Source organism: Convolutriloba macropyga, chromosome 2, assembly GCF_964194025.1.
Source record: "Convolutriloba macropyga chromosome 2, txConMacr16.3, whole genome shotgun sequence".
Classification (NCBI taxonomy): Eukaryota; Metazoa; Xenacoelomorpha; order Acoela; family Convolutidae; genus Convolutriloba; species Convolutriloba macropyga.
In genome coordinates, this window is record NC_134469.1 from 26,252,848 (window position 1) to 26,274,865 (window position 22,018).

General features: G+C 33.8%; 2 protein-coding genes across 3 annotated transcripts in view; both read left to right on the top strand.

The window, feature by feature from the left end:
* The window catches only part of LOC142358564 (uncharacterized), a 319,087-nt gene that overhangs the window by 92,253 nt on the left and 204,816 nt on the right, over positions 1–22,018 (top strand). The window lies entirely within an intron of this gene.
* Positions 13,111–14,408, top strand: LOC142334867 (small RNA 2'-O-methyltransferase-like). The gene is made up of 3 exons (XM_075383192.1): positions 13,111–13,412; positions 13,744–13,951; positions 14,304–14,408. The coding sequence occupies exons 1-3, from the start codon at positions 13,111–13,113 to the stop codon at positions 14,406–14,408; spliced, it is 615 nt and encodes a 204-aa protein (XP_075239307.1).

Sequence of the window (22,018 nt, forward strand, 5' to 3'; positions counted from 1 at the left end):
TGTAATACTTGAGTCTACATTCTAATTGATAATGTATATAGCTAATTACAAAAATTAAATTTCCAGTGCGATCGTGTATCTCACCAAGAGATAACTTGTGTTGAGCTTAACAACTTTTATGCAAATAATTGCAGGGCAAATTTGTAATCAGTTTCTGGTTGAGAATTAGCTTAGCACTGCTAGACAGAGTTGCTCCAGCAAGTAAAAAATGTGCCGTGATCTGACTTGATTGTTTTTTTGGTTTTGAAAACAAGCGTTCTCGAATTTAATCGTTTGGTCTTGTTTGCTGGGTATTGGATGGTTGTGTAGCATATTTTGGACATAGTAATGTAGTGACTTCTCTAATGTATTTGTTGGTAGCAGTGATATGAAGTTTTCAACGTGAAAATCTATGAAAAAATCAGATTATTTTTAGTATGTTTCTAAAAACTTGAACACTTGTTAATACCCGACCTCATCTTCTCAGCTGGATATCATTATGGTGATCTGTTTTTTAAATCGGTGATTTCTCTTTTCACAAGACCCAAAATCAAATGCCGTGAAAACAAGTGTTTAGGTAAATCTGTTGAACAAAAGTCAAAAGCAGAGCGAAGGAGTCAGTGGTTCTTATTCTTGCAGTATTCTAAGAGAGCGAGAATGGAGAGTGTTAGAAAATTTTTGCTGAGCGAGAGCTATTTTTCATCACGTGTGGCTTGTTCTAAGCGATTTTTTTTTATTTTTAACTCTTTCAGGCAAAGGTGTTTGTCTTATGTTTTTTGGCTATAAATCCTCTATTTTGAAGTATTTATTAACATCTGATGCAAATTTCATACTTTTAAATAATTTTTTGAGCTAATTTTGCCCTGGGGAACGCTTTTTAGCGCTTTTTACGGTCATTTTTTTTTTAAAGCAATTGGTGTCTTTTTATGGTTCAGCTTAGTTTTTTTAGTGTATTTGTTATCTTTTGATTTGATGGACATTGATTGTGAGTTGTCTTCGTTAAAGAAAATGGTGTAATTTTAATCAAATTTTGGCTCATTTCTCTATTTTTAAGAATTTTGAGTTAAGAAATTTATTAAATTTGGTCACTAAGAGGGGACAATTTAATGTTTAATAGTGCAGTTTATATTATCTAATAAATCTTGCAAATTGGTAGTTTCATGTTTTTGTTTGTTGCTTGGTTCTTTGATTGTTGATTCGGATGTCTGACAGGTAGGCGTCGGGTAGATCACTGATCGAGCAGAGAAAATTTTTTGAAGGTTAACGTAGAGTGATTGCTGTGCTCCGTGTTACAGTTTTCTTCAATTGGTCTTCATTATTTGAATACGAACTGTTGTTTTTCTGCAAGTTGTTGGCCCACAAATTTTTGGAGTCGGAACTTGTGACGAAATTCAATCAGGTTTTTATCATGTTTTAACAGATTTGGTTTTCTAATGTTTTACTTACTGGTTTTTTCTAATGTCTATATTTTAATTTAACCACGAATCGATAGGGGCACGTTTTGGTTGCTCAGTAGTTTTTGTTGGGCTTGATTTTCTTGGGCTTGCTTCCTTATTTACTCATTTTGCTCAAAGTACGTTTAAGCAGCAGTTGCTCAGCAAAGCAATCTAACATGAACGGAATCATGAAAAACGAATTCAAAAATGAACAGGATAAACCCTTGAAGCACAATTTTAGATGCCAGCTGCTTAAACTTTGTTGTTAGAAGTCTCAGTTACCATCTCTAATGCTTATCGGTATTGTTACTATGCCTTGTAATCTCTGATTAAGGAGTAAGAGTATGTCTAACTACGAAATGAAAAGAGCAGTTGCTCAGCAAAGCAATCTAACATGAACGGAGTCATGAAAAACGAATTCAAAATTGAACAGGATAAACCCTTGAAGCACAATTTTAGATGCCAGCTGCTTAAACTTTGTTGTTAGAAGTCTCAGTTACCATCTCTAATGCTTATCGATATTGTTACTATGCCTTGTAATCTCTGATTAAGGAGTAAGAGAATGTCTAACTACGAAATGAAAAGAGGTCGCACTTTGAAAATCTTGTTTGTACAATTACCAATTTTCATTTCTTCCGTTTTTTTTTCAATCGTAATCGGGGTTATGGGAATCAATGACGGCTATAATTCGGCAATCTGCCGGCTATGGTTTTTATTTTGAACCTTTGTGGGGATTAGCGTTTTTATTGAACACAACTAATTTTCAGTAGTTTAATGTCGTGCAGTTTTTCTTCTTTTACGGATTGCAATGTACCCGTTTTTACACAGTACTTACGTTTAGATCCGTCAAACTGTTCCAAACCAGTGACTAAAAAGTTTAGTCTGACTGTTTTAGAAGCTGACTGTTTCAGAATTGTAATAAGAACGCTTAGGTTATATCTGTTTTGTTATTAATAGTGGCGACGACTGAGCGGAGCTAATATTTTCCGTCGCTTGGTTTTTGTTTTTAACCATGCATATCTTGACAGTATTGCGTGGGTGACATCATTATTTCAATATTTTTTGTCTCATTTTTTCTATGATACAAGACTTATCGCGAATTCCTGCAAACAATTACAATAAAAGTTATGATTTTAAGCTGTTCGAAAAATTCCTGATTGGAGTTATTTCTTTAAAAAAAGCAAATTAAAACTAGTAATTGCTTCACATTTAAACAGTCAAGTAAATAAACAGTCAACTACAAGCCAGTTGAGAGCTTTAAAAGGCCAGTTGAAGAATCGCGAACAATCAACAGGAAATAATAAGTAAATATTAAAAACCATTTCTCAAATGAACTAGGCGATTTGGATTTAACGTAAGTGCCTGAAAAAATTGACAAAACTTTAATGTTTTTTAAAAAATTTTTGTTGATCTTGCTCTTAAATCGGAATTTTAAAATGCTCAAATACTCTCCATTGAATCAAATAGTCTAAAAGACAGAGGCTCTAACTTTCTCACAAAATATTTGTCCAAGATGCCAAAACAACCTGTAGAAAAATGAAAAATAGTTTATCACTTTTATGATATCTTTTGGCAATATCGAAAACCTGTTGAACTTCGCAAAAACTTTGGAAAACTTAAAGACTTAGCAACAGTAGGAAGATAAAAACCTGTAAGAAGTAAAATGTTCTTTTTAATTGCTCTCAAACGAAGTTTGTAGCAATTATATTAGTCCTGTCGGTCTTTTTTTTATGCGATTTTTCGCTTGACCAATTTTTCGTCTGACGCTTTTGACTTTTCGTCCTCAAAAACGGGATAAACAGGTAGCGCCCAGCGGGCATTATGTGCTCTTAGAGCCTTTCAGGTCTGTTTCAGCTCAAACTGTCTTGGAGACTTATACTTTACTTATGGTGTGAGGGGCGGTTCTTAGAGGTTGACACCCCCCCCCCTTTGTTGACCCCCCACCCCCACTATTGGCTCCACCCCCCCCCACCGCGCTTTTGCCCCCCACCCAGTGCTGCCCCCGGTGCACCCCCCCCCCCCCCGTGGCTAGCTACTGACCAAGCCAACCGCTCGCCGGTCGTTTGAGAGCAATTCGCCCGACGTTAGTCGGTTATGTTTTCAATTTTTTTGCAGGTGGATTTTTCTATATCCTTAGAAAAAATTTTCACTTTGTTTTTATTTTAAACAATTTTTTTATTCAATACATTTTTAATAAAAAGTATTTCCTAATTTTATCATTGCAACTGAATTATTAAAATATCTTAATACCCCCAGTATTAAGTTATTTTTGTAATTCATTTGGGATGATAAATTAGAAAATACTTTTTATCAAAAATGTAATGAATAAAAGAATTGTATAAAATAAAAACAAAGTGAAAATTTTTTTCTAAGGATATAGAAAATATTCCACCGGCGAAAAAATTGAAGAACTTTTTATTTACAGGTTTTTATCTTCCTACTGTTAAATGGTTTTTAATATTTATTTATTATTTCCTGTTGATTGTTCGCGATTCTTCAAGTGGCCTTTTAAATCTCTCGACTGGCTTGTAGTTGACTGTTTATTTACTTCACTGTTTAAATGAAGCAAATACTAGTTTTAATTTACTTTTTTTTAAAGAAATAACTCCAATCAGGAATTTTTTCGAACAGCGGAAAATCATAACTTAATTGTAATTGTTTGCAGGAATTCGCGATAAGTCTTTTAACCCCGCGTTCCATTTGCGGAAAGGTTATTTTTACATTAAATTGTTTGAAATGGATCTGTAATGGTCATTAAAAAAGTAGAAAATGAAAAATGACCACTTCGGGGAACGAAAGAATGTACATTTCATTGATTTTGTTTGTTCCTTATACTTATATTCGCTTCTGTATGTGTGCTATCGATTTAGTCTCGTATTGATTAGCGTTCGAATTCGTCTCATATCTGATTGAATGGAAATTCTGTAGGAGTGTTTCCAAGTTATCATTTCAAATTACAGTTGCAAAAAACAATTTTATAGTTGAAAATGTTTTCTCTTTATTACCGCAAAATGATTTCCAAAACGATGTGTTCCGTGTAATTAACGGTTCAATTTGACTGTGAGTTCAATTAATCAAGCATGAGAACTTGGTAACAACATTAAAAAATGAAAATAAGAAAGAAAATTTTGTGTTTTTCATCAGTGCTGCGTTCTTAGCTTTTTTTACTTTCAAACAAAATTTCTCCAATTGAGCTCAATTCGATTGAAAGATAATATCTTTATTATCTTTATACAGCTGAACCAACCAGCATGAGATAATTGACATACAAAAACATTACTCTTTTGATGAGAAAATAGAAAGTTTCATAATTTTTCTTTGATTTGTAACGCAAACATTAAAAAGAAAAAATCTTTGTTTGGTTTGCTTTAAATCGTGAAAAACTCAAAATTTTGCAAATATAGGGCACATGAAATTTAAAAAAAAGTTGAAACTAACTTCTTGGCGAAAAGACAACACTTGACATAGTAGTTGACTCTAATTGTTCCGACCCTCTTGAGGGGGGAGGAACTATATACTCAACTGGGTTTTTTTTTGTTCCGTGAATTTTCGCCGCTCGATATATTCATCGTAGAGAGTTGAGACTGGTATCATTAGAAAGCTCGTCCAGCGTAGAATATGGAATTAAAAAGATTTTTTTAATTTTCGTTTTCTACAGGGAGTTATCGAGGTTTAAACTTCTGAGAAAAGAAGAGTGAATTCACGTTGTTTTTATTCACATTTTCCGGAATTTTTGCCTAAATTTTCGTCAATTTTGGTAAAATTTGTTATAATTTTTAAGAATAGTGTCGTTGATTTCATTTTTGAAGACGAACAAGCATTGTTGATTGTTTTGATTGAATTTTTTTGGTCAAAAAATCTGGATAAACATTTCAAAATTTAGCCTTTTTCATCAAAAACAGCACGAAATAAGCTACTTTAGTCCACTTTGATTAAATTTGCCGACAGTACACCCCCAAACAACACTCATACAATCTTTGTAGACTCAGAGGGGGGCTATTTCTACTTCAGAGTCCGCTGAGAGAGCACTGTAGTTAAAACTTTGCCGTTTTTTGCTAACTTTACTCGCTGATTATCAAAAATTGCAGATATTATTTTGAGTTTTCAACTAACAAATTATCTATATCTACAAAATTCGAAACATCAATTGTTCATAACGGACAATAAATATTAGCAGGGCTAGTTTTGGGCCATTCTTGGACTGTTACAATCCAAAAGAAATCGGGTTGTAATCAGTCGGTCTTTTTTTCTTAAAAAAAAGACTTTTTTTTAATAATAAAGAACAGAACATATCAAATCAAAGCTCAGGAGTGATAGGTCCAACCAATTCGCTTGCTAAGAACCTCCAACCTAATGCATTTAGTTTTTTAATTGAAAGTTTATGGTCGTTTCTTTTTTTAAAAATAATTGACTTTTCAATAAGTTATGGCTTAATTAACTTTTCCTCTATTTTTTTCTTAATTTGCTCAACTTCCAGCTTAGTGTCAGCAAAGAAAGACTGCTTCTTCTTTCTACTGAGTTAACATTTATTCTCGGTTGCAGTTTTAAGCCTGAAGTTATTGTTTTCTGGTTTTGATACTACAAGATTTCAGATTTTTGTTTGTTTTGATATTTGCCAGTTTTTCACGTTTTCTAATTTTGTCACATTATCACATTATTGACAGTTCCATGTCACCTTATTAGCATTGAGAATAAGACACAATTGAAGATATTAAAATCTTGAAAGATATACATCATCGTTTTAACGGCTTCGACGCCTCTTTCTTGAAGAAATCAATTGAATTTTTTTAATTTTGTCTCTAACTGTCATTTATACTTTGTCGTTTCGGTCGTATGAAATTTCTTGTAGAGTGATAGCTTTCATTGGCTTTTCGTGGAAGAATAGAAGAACCGATATTCTGATATTAGTTGATAGCTGATGGCTTTCATGACTTTGAAAACAATCGTTTTCCAAAATTAAAAAAAAAAAACATTTTAACTTCGCAATTTTGTTCTTTTTATGTTTCTTTTTGTTACCTAATCTCGTTAGTTAATTACTGGTCAAAAATGACATTATGGGTGTCAAGGGAACAAAACGGATTGGTGTCCCAAAATCTTTTTTTAAAGAATTTGTTATGACCTTACTGGCTTCGACACCGGTTTTTCACAAAAAAAAGTAAATTAATTTGATTTTGTCATAATTGACGTTATTTTTGTAGATGCAAGAAATATTCTGGATAATTACAGGTCTTGAGGGCTTCCTTTTCATGAATAAACAACCCTACTTAAATAGCTGTTTTTGTAATTAATGCCTTTCATGACATTGAATGTAATTTTGTTTCGAAAAAGAAATTAAAAGTATTACATACTTTAGCACTTCGCTTTTTTGTCTACTTGTTACCTAGTCTTACAATTGAATGGCCACGTACTACATTATAGCTGTTTGAAGAAGGCACAATCAAATATATTTTGAGTGCCAAAATCTGGCTTCACGGTTTTGACAGCGTTTTCTGGCAAGTTTCAATTGAAATTTTGTTTTTCTTTGTTGTTCTTTTTAGCCGCTTTAAAAAATGAACAAGGACAGGTCCTAATGCAGTGTTAATCGTAAATTTGTTGTAATACTAATTGATTCCGGATGGTATTTATTACTTTGAAGTTAGCTGTTTCAAAAAAATAAGTTAATATTTTTACTTTACTGTTTTTGTTCTTTTTTGTATAATTGTTACCAAACCTTTTTATGGACTGGTCGCATATGTTTTCTGGTGATTTATATGTAATTTTTGTTTAGTTTTAATTTTATCTGAGGGTATGTTGACTTTCTATTAAATTTAGTTTTTAAGAGGGACATAAATTTTTTGATGTAACTAATGTTTGTTGTTGTTTGATTTTGCTGTTCGTCTTGACTCGCTTTCTTAATATTGACATATAACAGCAATCTAATGCATCAATTTTTACTCCACTGAGTTATTTGCTTTGGAGTCTATCTTATCGTTCATACAGAATTTTTTGAAAAAGACTTGGGCTTTTTTGGGATTCGCAAAAAATAATTTTTGGGTTTTTCTATCTGTTCCTCATTTGGTAGACAATTATGCCAAAATTGTGGATGGGCGGGGTCGGAACCTTATGTGCCATCGCACATTACCAGCCGCCTTGTTTTTTATTTAATTTGTTAATTAAAAATTTTTAGCTGTTGTTTTTTATACTTGAAAATTTCTGTAAAAATATGTTTTATACTATGAAATGATTGTTAACGCAGTTGGTTTTTCGTCTAGTGAAATTATATCAACATGAGGGTTCCGAATTGTTTTTTTTTCAAAATTTTACTCCATATTACGGAATAAACGCTTCTGTTTTCGTTTCGAAGAATTGATAGTCAACAGAGGTTTTCGTTTCACAACGAGAAGAATTTTTATACGTGTGTTTTGGAACGTTCTCTGCTACGCACAGTCTCGCGCGAGGCGTTTTGTTAATCTTTTCAATCGATTTATTGCTAAGAGTTCTCAAGTGGTCGCAGTTTTCATTAACTCTAAATTATAAGGTGTTATGTTTGCTGAATTTAAACAGTATTTACGCTTATCTGTCAAGGTTATTTTGTGGTTGTATTATTAATATTATTTACCTTAAAAGCAGACGTCAGACTTTATTCAAGGGTGCGTTTGAATGTCAGCCCTATTTAACAGAAGATACAAACGATTAAGTATTAGCCAAAAACAGGAGAAAAATAAGACAAATTTATTTGGAATTTAATAAAGAGCAAAAGTTCATATAACTTAACAATTTTTTACTAGTACACAGGAAACTGGCATTGCTAGATATCAAAACCAATTATGCAAACTACAGCATTTTCTTACTATGACGAGATATTAAGGCGAGTAGACCTGGTATTTAAGCTCAGTATGCTTTTTACCAGTAATTCTTGGATGTACCTGCCCCTCATTACTGCAGTATGCACTTCAATAGCGCCTAGAAAGCTAGGATGACTAGAGGAGGTATCAGGCAGACTGATCTATGGAGATAATAATCTTCACGGTAGTTGCACTATGATACCTAAAAGCGAAATGCTGCATGATTTCTTCTCCTGAATAATGAATTGTGTTCTGTGTGCTTGCTGTGCGTTTAGGCGTGGATTTGCAAAGTTTTATACAAAGATATCATGCTGGTCTTCTCAACTTTCTAATCAGAAAAGGAGGTTAAAAGGTTAAACTTTTTTTGTTTGTTACCTGTTTATCAATTTCTTAGTCATGAATTGTCGAATTTTCATGGAAAAAATACAAGAAGCGCTCAACTTGAGATCACCATCCAGTGCAAAGCACTATAACAAAAGTGGACTACAATGTACAAGCTTCAAGGCCACGTAATGGGGCGGAAGAACCTATTCTAAAAAACAGTTCGTTAAAAAGTGTAAACGATAGTCCACAAACTATTGAAAAGTATCAGATTATCTCATAGCTGTTTCCTTCGATAAGATACAATCAACAGAAGAACAAAGTCAGACTCTGAAAACCATAGAATTGTGACCATAACAAAAATGCATCGTAAGATAAGGTCATGCATTTTTAGGACCTTAATTTTCAACAAGAAAATGCTCCGGTATTAAAGACTTTCAGCAGTTCCTTTCACGGAAAGGTGTCGGAGGTACTGGAATGGACGCCATATATTCCTGATCTGAATCCTATTGAGAATTTATGGACATATTTGAAGCAGTTCTTCGAAAAACTTTACTTTTGAAATTGAAACATCTATGACCTTTTTCTTAATTTTTTAAAGCATAGTTCCTACTTTGAGGTACAGCCATTGCCAAATAATCCATTTTGCAGCGTATGTTATGAGTTGTATTTAAAAAGATTTTTGTTCCGACCCCACTTGTGGGGGGGAGGAACTATATACTCAAATGGGTTTTTTTGTTCAGTCAATTTTGGCCGATCGATATATTCATCGCAGAGAAATATGAGTGTATCATTGAAAAGCTGGTCCAGCGTAGAATTCAAAATTAAAAAGATTTTTTGATTGTCGTTTTTTTTTCGAGGAGTTATCGAGGATTGAAATTTTGTGTAAACACGGGATATTTGTTAACTTTTAGTGTGATTTTTCAAATTAAGATTTTTTCTATATATATAGTAATTCAAACTTAAATTTCTTGCCAAAAAATGACACAATTTTGTGTACCTAATATACTAAAGGCGTTAAAAAAGACTAGTTCTGGTCTCATTGGGAGGTTCAATATAAAAAAAATCGATTTCTATTTGAGAGCTCTTTTTTAAAACTTTTCTACTTTTTTTGGTTTTTTAAGTCACCTAGGGACAAGTCACTTTTCATATCAAGATTCCGTTAATGAAAAACCTCCTTTACAATCAAATGAAACCCATTGAACAAAAAAAATCGTTTTCAAGGATTTGCTCATGTTTTTTTTGGCTTCGACTCTGAGTTTTCTTAATATCAAAAGAAATTTTGAATTCATTTTTGAGGTTTTACTTATTTTTGGAGTCTTATGACATGAACTCATTGACTAACAGTGCAATATGTTCCGTAATGAGATTTAAGTGAACATATCTAGTGCTTTGAGAGGACAGCTAATAGCTGTTAAGACTTTAAAAATATGTTTTCGGAAAATTTTTTTGAACATTAACCAATCGTAAACTTATTGTCGTGAATTGTACGTCAGTCTCTGCGATGACAGCACCGTTTTCCATTCTACTGTACCCAAATTTGATCTGGCTAGCAGTTTTATCTTCTAATTTTTAGTTATATGACTTCAATGACACAAGATTTCAAAAACTTTTAAAATTTTTTTTGGATATTTCCGTATTATTCCTAGCTTTTGAAATCTTAACACATTATCCTAAAATTTACAGCTTTTATTGGCTCACAGAAACCCTTCAGTTGATCACAGATGAAGGTTTCAGAGCAAAGTTTACGGTTTAAATGGCTTCAACCTTTTCTCGCACTTTTTTACTGAATTTTTGGTTCTTTTGTCTGTTTTTGTTGTTGTTGTTTTCATAGACATAAGACTTGTTGTTATATCATATTGATCACCTATGCATGATAAACATCCCTATACTCCCGTTGGGGAGTATTTGAGGTTATTTATTGATTTCCGTCGAAATCTACTGAAAATTTTCTTGAACATTAAACAATCTTAAATTTTTCGTGAACTGTTAGTCAGTCTCAGTTTTGACAGAACCCATTTGCTTCCTACTGCAACAAAAATCATCTCATTAGCTGTTTTATCTTCTAACTTTTGGTTTAATGAATTCCGTGACAAAAGTATTCAAAATTTTTTAAAAATTTTTGATATTTTCGTATTATTGGTTACTTTTGAACTCTTATCATCTAATCCAATTTTTAAACACATTATCCAAATATTATTCTAATACCATTGGCTTAAAAAAGACATTCAATGGATCACAGATAAAGTTTTCAGAGAAAAGCTAATGGTTTAAATGGCTCCGAAATTCTCTTCTCGCACTCTACTGAATTTTGTTTTTCGCCTGTTTTTGTTGTTTTTTCCATAGGTCATAAGACTTATTGTGATGTTTTATTGATTACCTATGCATGAAAAACCTTTTTTCCGCCATCGTGTTATTTTTGAGCGTACTTATTGACCTCCGTTGAAAGCTTTTGAGTTTAAAGGCTGTTAAGACTTTAAAAATAGTTTTTCGAATTTTTTTTTGAACATTAACCAATCCTTAACTTTTTTCGTGAACTGTTAGTCAGTCCCAGTACTTAAATGGTCTTTTTTTATTTCTAGTCCAGCCAAAAATAATCTGGTTAGTGGCCTTATTTTCTACCTATTAGTTTTAAAACTTCAAGGCCACTATTTTTCAAATTTTTTTTTAATTTTCGGGTACTTTTTCTTATGTTTCGATCCTTTTGAAATCTTATCACATTATCCTATTACTGATAGTTCCAATTGGTTTAGGGAAGACGTTCAATGGATCATAGATAAAGTTTTAAGAGAAGAGCTTTTAATTAAAATTTCTTCGACACTTTCTTCTGGCTCTTTTCTACAGAATTTTTAGTTTTTGCCTGTCTTTATTGTTGTTTTCATCGTCAATAACTTGTTGTAAGCTCATATTGATGAAATATGAATGACAAACAAACTTGTTGCCCCATGGAGGCATAATTTCTTGTATTAAGTGGATTCCGTTGAAAGCTTATGAATTTAATGGCGTCGATACTACGAGTTTTCTCAAAAATTTCGTGGCTCTAATATATTTGTTCATTTTGATTTTTTGAAATTATATTGATAAAAAAGAGTATTCGCTATATTGTTAAAGATTTATTTGAACATAGAAAAATTCTTAGTGAAAAGCTCATTTTTTTTAATGCCTTCCACACTTTTCTCGCGCAATTTTTTTCTTGAAATTGCTGTTTTGGCCTGTTTTTGTTATTTAGGTAGCCGTAAATTGCTGACAAGTCTCTTAAGCGTGTAATTGAGGATTCTATTAATGATGATACCCGAAGCTTTCAGTTCGTAGCCTTTGGTCTTAAAGTTTATGATATGCATTTTCAAATATTTTTCAAACTTTCCATGTTTTGTTGTTCTTTTCGTGAAATTCTAACTTATTTCATCAATGAGAGGTCACATCCAATTTCTTGTGTTTCGAAAAATAACATATCTACTGACACTATTTGTCAACGATGCTTTGTTTGTTGGAAAATATGCGTTTTTATAAACGTTTTGAGTGATCGTTTTTTGCGTTTCTTTTTCTTCTTTCAGAACAATCGCGTAGTAACAGATCCCGATGGTTTTCAAATGTGGCCCAAATCAACTTATTTAATATCTCAGTATAATGCCTTCAACTGAATTATTAGAAATAACAATTCAATGAATAATACATTATATTCAGATAATAGCTAAAGATTTTAATGGTAGCAATAGTTTGTGCTTTCGCAAATCGTTTGTAAAGTTTATCTTTGGTTCGGTTCTGTAGCTTAGTCTACCCAAAGACAGTTCCTTTTGGTTTTGTAATAACTTTTTAGTAATTTATCAAAGTTCATTTGTTTAAAAGCCTCATTGATCGTTGTCTTTGTTGACTTGCTACATAGTCTCCTTAAGGAAACTTTCCATCCACAGTTAGAAAGTAAATTTGAGTAAATAAGGTTTTATCTGACTGCTTTTTGACGTTGTTACTATGTGCTTTTAAATTTAGATATTCAGTTTTTGCCTTGAAATTTTTGTTTTTGCTAATTTTGTTGTTTGCTTTTTTTGTCTCGTAGTCTGTTTAATGTCAGATGTCATTGGCGCTGTAATGAGGCATGGCATTATGTAATTCAATGAGTAGATAGGTTGTGTAGCGATTGTTATAAACTTAAACATCTATTTTTGTTATCTCTTCATTTGGTTGACAATTAAGTCAAAAATGTAGATGAGCTCGGGTCGGAATATCATGTGCGAACGCACATTAACGAGCCGCCTTGTTTAAAATTTAATTTCGCACGTAGTAACGCAAACCAACCAACCTCTTCAGTGGTCAGCAGTGACGACGCTCCTAATGAAAAACTGCTGAGAGAAAACAAATTTATGGCAGGCTTACTCTCAGCTCAGAATCATGATTAACCTACAAAACAAGTGATGAATTAGAACTGTCTATTAAAATAAGATTGTTTTTAGTTTTTTTTGAAATTATTTTTAAGTTCCCGGCAGCTTTTTGTAGCGGGACTTTTGTCAGGTGGTTGCTCACTTTTCATCTAACTCTGTGTTTCAAGAGTTTGAATGTCAAATGCATTTAATTCGCTCACAGATGTGACAACAGAGTGTGCAGGATTGAATGATGAAAACCAAACAGTTGACAAGGAAGACGAAACTGAGGAGTCGGTGAACGAAGTGAGATTTAACCCACCTGTATTTAAACAGAGGTACGCAGAGGCGCTTGAAGTGGCGAAAAAACACAATGCACTATCAATTGTGGATTTCGGCTGTGCCGAGTGCAAGATGCTGGTCATGTACAAGAATATACTAGCTCTTACCAATCTTGTTGGGGTCGATATTGATCGAGAGCTACTTGAGCTTCACGGGTAAATAGCTTCATTATTTACAGTCTTGCAATACAGTATGTAAATATTTTTTAAGTTACAAATTTATTGTGCCATTATGATGGTAGAAACTTTGTTTGTTTAGAGCTTGCAAAAAACTTTGTTTCATAAATTTTGCCTTTGTTTAATTGCAACAATTAATCACAGCTACGCTTTTCTTCATAAGCTTGAATTTTTGCTAGACCGCACCAGTTTGTTTGTTATGTGAGTCATGACTATTACTAAGGTAGCAGAAATCGAACAGGTTGCTATGTAAGGTTAGGTAACAGACAGTTGTTTGGAGTGAAGTGATTTTAAAAAGTTTGTTTTGTAGGTTCAGAGCAAAGCCGATGATGCACGAGTTCATAGTGAAGCCGCGCAACGTGGAACTTCATGCACAAGTTTTATGTGGATCAGTGGCCGATCATGACGCCAGATTGCGTCTTTTTGACATGGTCTCTGCCATTGAGCTGATTGAGCATCTTCATCCTGATGTGTTGGAGAAAGTACCCGCGACTGTGTTTGGTTTCATTCAACCTAAGGTTTGCAGTTCTTTTTATTAGCTGTAAGCTGACCGCATCTGTCTTGCCTTTTTTGCAAACATTGCTCTATCTTTTTCAGAGTTCAAAGAATTTGAATTGTATTCTGGCGGTAAGATTTGGTAACACCTTTAAATGCTTTTTTGTAGTCACATTTGATTGGTGGTTCTAGTCACCCCGAAGCACTTAAGGGCGCGAAAAAACTAGTAATTTTGAGTAGTAATTTTAGAAATAGTAGTCGATTTTGTTTTATTTAAGAGTGGTAATGATTTTCTTAGTGTTCTTGGTTTTCAAAGAATGATATTTTATTGCACCAGCTCTCAACATTAATGGAATAATCTGAATCACTGTATAGTGGATTACCATCACATTCCACTTCAAGATTTCTATCGGCATTTTTACGAGGCGCCAGCCAGTATTGCAAATTTGTAGTAGCTCAAATCAAGTGATGTATGGCTAAATGTGATCCGTGCCTTTCACGTCGATATTGACTGAGATTTACTGGAGCCTCGGGGATAAATTTAGCTTCATTCCTTACAGTCAGTATGAATACAGGGAAGCTTTACAGATAGGCAATATAGTATGAAATGTTTTTTTCTAATTTATTACGCCATTACGAAGGTAGATATGTTACGTATGTATTTGTTACGTATGTTACGCTGTTTATGTTATCTAAGTCAGGACTATTACTAAGGTAGCAGAAATTGAATGCCAGATTGATCTGCCAAAAATAGTAACTTTCTCGGACTCGCCTTGAGTTCGTGTTCTAAGAGCTCCAGGGGAGAAGTTTCCGGAGGTTCTAAGTATTGTTGCTCAAAATCATTATTAAGGCTTTTGTAATGATGTCTAGTATCATCGTCCGCCGAATGATATTTTCTATCGTGTGAAACACTAAGAAAACAATTTCAGTTTTACATGAGATTTTCTTAAGCGCGACAATTTGATTTTTTCCAGTGTTCTCGGTTTTCAATACGAAAAGGCTTTCAAATGTAATTCACGGTCCCGTTTTTTGTGAGATCTGTTAAGCTCGTCGAGAGATAGTCGACACAAATGGAATGATTAGGTAAATTCAGAGATCATTAAGTTGCGGTGAATTTTCTAAGCTGTTTGAAGTAACCTCACTGTTTTGAAATTCCAGTTACTTTTGCGTCATTGAGTTTTGCATATAATTTGCGTTCTCATTGACATGAAAAAGCAGTTGAACTCCAGCTAAATTCAGCTGATGACAGATTACTACAAGTCAAATAAAAATTTGGATAAATTTTGTTTCGTTTTTTAAACCTCACTTGTGTTCTATGATAACTTAACTTTAATGACGTCGTTTAATGGTGAACAGACAAGATGATAGTCGAAAAAACACTCGCAGACAAAACAGCGCATAGCAAAATGGTCCCAGACAACAGTCCCAGAGAATAGTTTAACATATGCACAACAATTAAGAAAAAAACCTCTCAAGTTATTCATATTATTGTATTTCATTGAACAAATATTAAGCTGATTACGATATACATTTTGCCAATTTTTGTGTTTTGAAGCAAGTTTTTGGTTTGATGCTAATTCAAATCAATTGAAAACTGCATTCAGAAGCTCAACTCGAATATTGTTTTTAATAGCCGCACAGCGATAGCTGGGGCTATTATTGGCCTTCTCTTGATTTTTTTTGTTTTTTATTTCGTCCTCAAGATTTCAAGATTTTTGCTAGGACCATATGACGTTACAGTCACTTCAAATCTGCTTTTTCTGAAGTCCTAGCGTTACGTCATTTTTCGCTCTTGGTGGAGCGAGTTTTTTTGTTCTTTCGCGTGATTAAATTTTTGGTCACACTTGACTTACCTCACTCTCAAAAATGACTTTCTTTTTGAGATTGACTTTTATTTATTTTAATTCAAAGTGATAAGGTCAAATGGGTGTGTCACTCTGAATGAAGATTATTTGAGAGCGGCCAATAGAGGCAGCAAAAACTTATACAGATTTAAAATCAGAATATAACATATCAGCCTTCAATGAAAAGACCAATTTTTTTGGTCTGCCTTTTTTACTGTTTTTTTTTGAGACTGCAGATCTACAAAGCTATTGCGGCTATTTTCTGGCAATCTGCCAGCTATGTTTGTTAATTGTTTGTAGATTTTATTTGTAATAGTTTCGATATTTATTCAGGTACTATTTTATCTGCTTTTATTGGACTATTTTGTCTGGGACTGTTTTGTCTGGGAATATTTTGCAGTTAGGGATTGTTTCGCAGGGGCTGTTTTGTCTGGGACTGTTTTGTCCGGACACGCATTTTATGTCCTTTTACAAACTTACCCATCCAAGCTCTACCACCGAGCTAGCTGAAGCGGGCTAGAATAAAATGGATACCCTGCCAGTGGTTTGAGTGAAATGTGCAAAGCTAGTCGGTGATAGTTTTTTAATTGACTGGTTCAACTAAATTTTCTTCAATTGCATTGAATTGCCCAACTTTCTGTTTAAAAACCATTGGTTTTGATTTAAGGGGCAAATATTATTTCTATGAAAATGGTCAATAGGTTTCACCTTTTGTATATTTGGTTCAAGAGATTAATTTAACTTTTGTTTTGAAATGTGCAATCTTTCAAGTTCGAAATTTTGTCTGTCTCCTGGTGCTCATAATGGTTTTCATGGAAGCCTACAAAGTGTTCTTCTGTAGCTCTTTGCTAGAATTGGTTCTTCACGAGGACCTAAGGACCATAAATGAGCAACTTTCCGATATACGATAGTGGTTAGATTTGTTTTGAATAAGCCCAGTCAGCTACTCAAGCAACTATTAGGCGCTCTCCTCTTTTACAATGCCTATTGGCTCTCCGGTTTTTGTAAGAACAGGATAAATAGGTAACAGGATAAATAAGTATTGCCCAGTGGGCATTAAGTTGCATTCGAAGCCCTCAGCTTTCTTTAGTAGTCTTTCAGCTGCTTGGTGTACTGAAGTTAATAGGAAGGACAATTCTATATTACAGGTTTGGTTTTCAAATTTTGAATCCAAAAGGTTGCAATTTGTCATTTGTTCTTCATTTTCAAAATTTTTTGAATGGCTCTTCTTTTAACTTTGCTCACAGTTTCTGGAGTTTTTTCTCAAGCGCAAATTTTTCCTCACAATTTTTTGAGGTGTATCTCTTGTTATTATGCCAATTTAAACACATTAAAATTATGGTGAATTTTGAACTTTTTTTATCAGCCATCATCAGTCTATCATAGGCTATATTTAAGGCACTCTCATTTTTTTAAAGTTTGTTCCACCTTCCAATCAAGTTAGCGTTTTACGTTTTGCAATGTCTCAACGGCATGGGATTTCGATTTCATTCATTTAAAAAATGCGAATACGATGAAGGCTTAAAAGGGAAGTTCAAAAAACGGGATAAACCTTGAAGACTAGCACTAAGACTTTTTGTTAGAAGACTAAATGCATTAAGATTTCATTGTTCTTCATAGTGTACTCCTAACTGGTGTTGATGTTAAGCTTATTATTTTAAGCTAAATAGATTGTCATCAATTTTTCTTTTCTTTTTCAACTGTTTGACTCCCAACTTCGGTCAGTGGAGTCAACGTTAGCTATTTTCCGGCATTTTGTTTGCTATGTTTTAAGTTTTTTAGATTCCAATAATAATTTTAAAGTCGGCGCATGGGTTAATGTGCAAATTTTATTGTTACAGAATGCTTTTCGAAGGCAATAGGTGGAAAGTGTTAGCACAATTTACCCAATTCCATTTTACTCAATGCCATTGTACCCAATGCCATTTTACCCAACCTGCCATTTTACCCAATGCCAACTTACCCAATTTACCCTATTGCTAAATTAACCAGAACGACTATTTAGCCGACTACAAAATAAATGGCACGTGGAACTTGATATGAAACTATCACAACCAAACATGGGATTAGCCGACTATAAAATCAAATGGCCTGTGGGACTTGATATGAAACTATCACAACCGAACATGGGATTATATTGTCCACAAATATGTAATCCACTGCTAATTTGTAATCGGATAATTGAACGAAAAGATCAAAGTGCATTGGGTAAGTTGGTATTGGGTAAAATGGTATTGGGTAAAATGTTCTTTTTGTTATCTCGATTTTTCTCTTTATTAGTCCAGCCATGTGTTTGCTACGTTGCTTTTGAATTCCGTAACTTTACCAGGAATGATTTGGTGAGGAAGAAAAGTATGAGAAAAATATTTGAAATTAGCAACTAATATTGTTAGTTTATGAAACTTCTTTGGCGTTTTGGTTTTCCATAGTTCAAGTGATCAATAAAAGCTTCTTTTAAACTTGCAGCTGGTTGCTTGCTTCATTTTTTTTTTAAAAAAACTGTTTTTTGAGGACATAAGCTCAAAAATATTGACCGTATTTTTTTCGGACCGTTTTTGTTATGTTTGTTTGTCGCTTTCTGTTTCTTACCGGGCAAACAAGGTTTCTCTTAGATTTCAAGCCTTCTGCTCTTTCTCTTTTGCTTTACAAATAGAGGAAGCAGTGGTTTTTAATGCTTTTTATTTTTATTATCCTCCTTTGTCTGTATTTTTTGTCTCTTGGGCTCTATGTTCAGTTAGTCTGATGTTCAAATGAAGGATGTTTTAGTTGGTTTAATCTTTGAACTGTTTTTAAAGATTTGTACTGGTCTGTTTCTGAATGTTTTTTGGTGTCACAATTTTGTTGTATACACACGATTTCCACGCTTGGCTTTGACTTACCGCACTCACTGTTTCTATTAAATGGAGTTCGATTAAATTCATGGTACAAAATTACGCAATATGATCGAACTCAAAAACCAAAATCAAATGAAACGGTATAAACCGTTATAAAGCCCGGTCATTAAGTCACTTTGTTGTGCTTTCAAAGTTTATTAGAGCGAATTTAGTTGGTATAAATATTGATCTTAATAGTCTTCAATTTATAAGCTCAATTCTGTATAATTGAGTATTCTAACTAAATCTGCGAGCCAATTTAGGACTGATCTGTTAGTAGTGAAAACTGGAAAAATTTGTCTCGAATAAATCTTTAGGAAATTGAGGATAGTTGCTTTTTGGCTGTTCTTGTCCGATCACTTTTGTTTAAAGCTTCTGGCTTCGTTGTTGTTTAAAGAGGGTCTTCGTTGCATATAAGTAGTCGTAAATAATGAAGGTTCGTTGTGTCAATTTTAGAATATCGATTCAAGGTTTATATCGATAGAATATCATCAACGTCTCGCAGTCATGAATGTCATAAATGTCTCGATATGATTGTCATGAATAGATTTAGCTTGCCTTGAGTTGACAGTTTTCGATGAAGTGGCTGTCTTTTAACTTGTTTGGCTTCGAACTTTGTTTGGCTTTAATTAAGAATGCATGTATTCAGATTGGTTGTGATTTTCACTTACGTTTGAATACAAGTTTGCACCATAAATTTGGTGTCAGACAGCTTGTAATGCATTCTTTTCTTTTGCTATAGGCTGGCAAAGCAATCTGGCTATTTGTTGTCTTTGAACGTCTAACTATCAGGAAAACTGAATGTAATGGATTCCCAAATAACTATTTAGATTGGAATAAAAAGGAATCGAAAGCAAAGCAGATAAAAAAGAGAAAAGAGAGCGATGTAAACCGAAAAACCGAAAGAATAGAGGATCTGGATTACAGGACATGCTATTTGATCACTTGAAAAAAGTTGCTTTAATATTGGTTTTTCAAATTTACTCTATCGAAAAGGCGGTTTTGAAACTTTAAGTTTTTATATTTTTGGCAATAAAATACCGTTGATTGCCGAGGCTAAACACTAGTAGCCGGACTACGCCGCGTGTAATTGTTAATTTGACATAGTTTCAACAAGGTGTTTGATTCACTCTCAGAGCATCATTGCCGAAGTTTAAATCACAAGTGGAGCATTCTGATTTTTGAAGGATCAAATCCTGGTTAATTAAACATCACTCAAGTATTCAACAGTATGATTTCTGCTTTTTCCAGTGTTGGGCGTTTTTTCAATAGCAGAAAACAAAAAGATGAAAACAAGCGAGTAAGTTGAGAAGTGGTGTTGGTCTAGTTGACGGTCTAGTTGACGCAATATATGTTATGTAAATCGGGGTTATAGGATATTGGAGCGAAAACTCGATTAGGCAAAGCCAGCTTCAAATTTTAGCTTTAAGTGCATTTAGAAGTACCGCTTTTTGAGTGGTTTCAATTGCCGCGAAGCGATAGCTGAGGCTGTTATTGGCCTTTTCTTGGTTTTTTTACAATTCAAAGAATTTGAATTTTATTGGGGCACTGTCTTTTTTTAAAGATCTTTTCACTCATTTTCATGATTTGTGAAGTCATATTGGGGGTAGTGATTTTGGTCACGCCGAAACAGGAAGTGCAGCGAAAAGGCGAGTGTTTTTGCGGCGTGCAGTTTTTTCACTCTAATTTTAAAGTAGAGTGAGAAAGCGGTGTTTGAACAAAATTTCGCTTTCTCGCTAGTGGCTTTTTTCACATGCGGAAATATTTCTCTCTAATTTTTACTGTTTTTTTGCATTGGATTTTTTCTAAATGGTTTTCCCAATTCATTCATAGTTCTTTCTAGGCCCAGTTTTTTGTTCGAACCAAATTTCCATTCTCGCTAGTGGTTTTTTGTTCACATGATGCATTTTTTGACATTGATTTTCTGTTTTTTTATCTGATTTTTTGTAATAATTGTTTTCCCAATTCACTCATAGTCCGTTCTAGGTCTAGTTTTTTTGTTTAGTCAATGAAAATTCTTTTAATTGTACGTCAGGACTTGTGCTGCTTTGTTTTTTTAGTCAAGATTTTTTAACGACAATATGACGCCTTAATCACCTCATCGGCTTTTTGTTCATTCTTTCATGCAGCACTCTTTGTGCAGAGAGTTTTTTTTTCGTTTTTTCGTTTGCGTGATTAAGTTTTTGGTCACACGTTGCGTACCTCACTCTGCAATTGTTTTTTCTTTACTTCATTTCAAAGAGATAAGGTCAAATGATTGTGTGCCACTCTAATTGAAAGTTATTTGAGAGCATCTGATTGAAGCTGCAATAAGACTATTGAGACTGCCGATCTACGAAGCTATTGCGGCTATTTTCTGACAATCTTCCAGTTATGAAAATCGTATTTCGCTAATGCCAACCAAGTTTAAAAAAATTCGCTCAATGGTTTTAAAAATTCGGCTGATCGAGTTTTCGCTTTGTATCCCATCCCCCATAAATTTGTATAAATACTTGAATTGCTACAATTAATTATCAAAGCTAAGACGCGTCACAAATAAATCCCACTTATAAGTTTGATTAATTGCCCTGGAACGCTTAGGTGGCTCTCTTTACGACACCGAATGCTGAGTTCAACAAGTACTTCGGTTTCTCACCAGGCCAGGTGCGACATTGGGATCACAAGTTTGAATGGACGAGACAGGAATTCGAGAGATGGTGTTATGATTGTTGCCAGTCGTATCCGGAATATGAAGTGCAGTTCACCCAAATAGGTAATGAATTGTTTGTTCACACTTCATCCAAATTCTCTTGCACTTAAAAGGAAAAAAAGGTCTATGTAGTGATTTTAGCTAGAGCAGGTTAAAGGTTTAGAATAAAAGTGACAGGTGTGATTATCAATATTAAATTTGCCATTCGTCCAAATTTATTTGGGGACAACTAAATTTATGCTTGCTTGGCTTTTGGTGAGTTGATGGATTTTCTGGAGTGATAAAAAGCGGTACCAAACGTGAAAAGAGCTTGGTAGGGGCATTTTCATTTCGCGAGAATTCAAAAATGAGGGTTTCGAAAATTAGGGTTGAAATTTCTGAGATTGGGGTTCGAACCTCTTAAGTTGTCAAAGAACTTTGCACCCAAAAATAATATCAATGATACACCCCCTCTGAATTAAAGTTTTTCCAACTCATTTCTGTATCTGTTTCTATCAGTATTTTACGGGACGCAGTCTATTTTGTAGCTATTCCGGCAGTCTGCTGGCTGTGTTATATAACAATTGCAACTTTATATCTTATGAGTTGGCGTTTATAAAACCGCTGTTTCATGCGGCGTATACAGTGGTCAGCGTTTTCTTATTTCGTTTCGTGAAAACCATAACTCCACTCTTCAGGTTTTCT

What these genes read in the sequence shown, in the direction of transcription:
- LOC142334867 (XM_075383192.1), top strand. Translation starts at nt 13,111, where the DNA reads ATGTCAAATGCATTTAATTCGCTCACAGATGTGACAACAGAGTGTGCA. An exon ending in GAGCTACTTGAGCTTCACGG is followed by an intron (nt 13,413 to 13,743) that starts GTAAATAGCTTC and finishes TTTGTTTTGTAG; the next exon opens with GTTCAGAGCAAAGCCGATGA. An exon ending in TTGGTTTCATTCAACCTAAG is followed by an intron (nt 13,952 to 14,303) that starts GTTTGCAGTTCT and finishes ATCACTGTATAG; the next exon opens with TGGATTACCATCACATTCCA.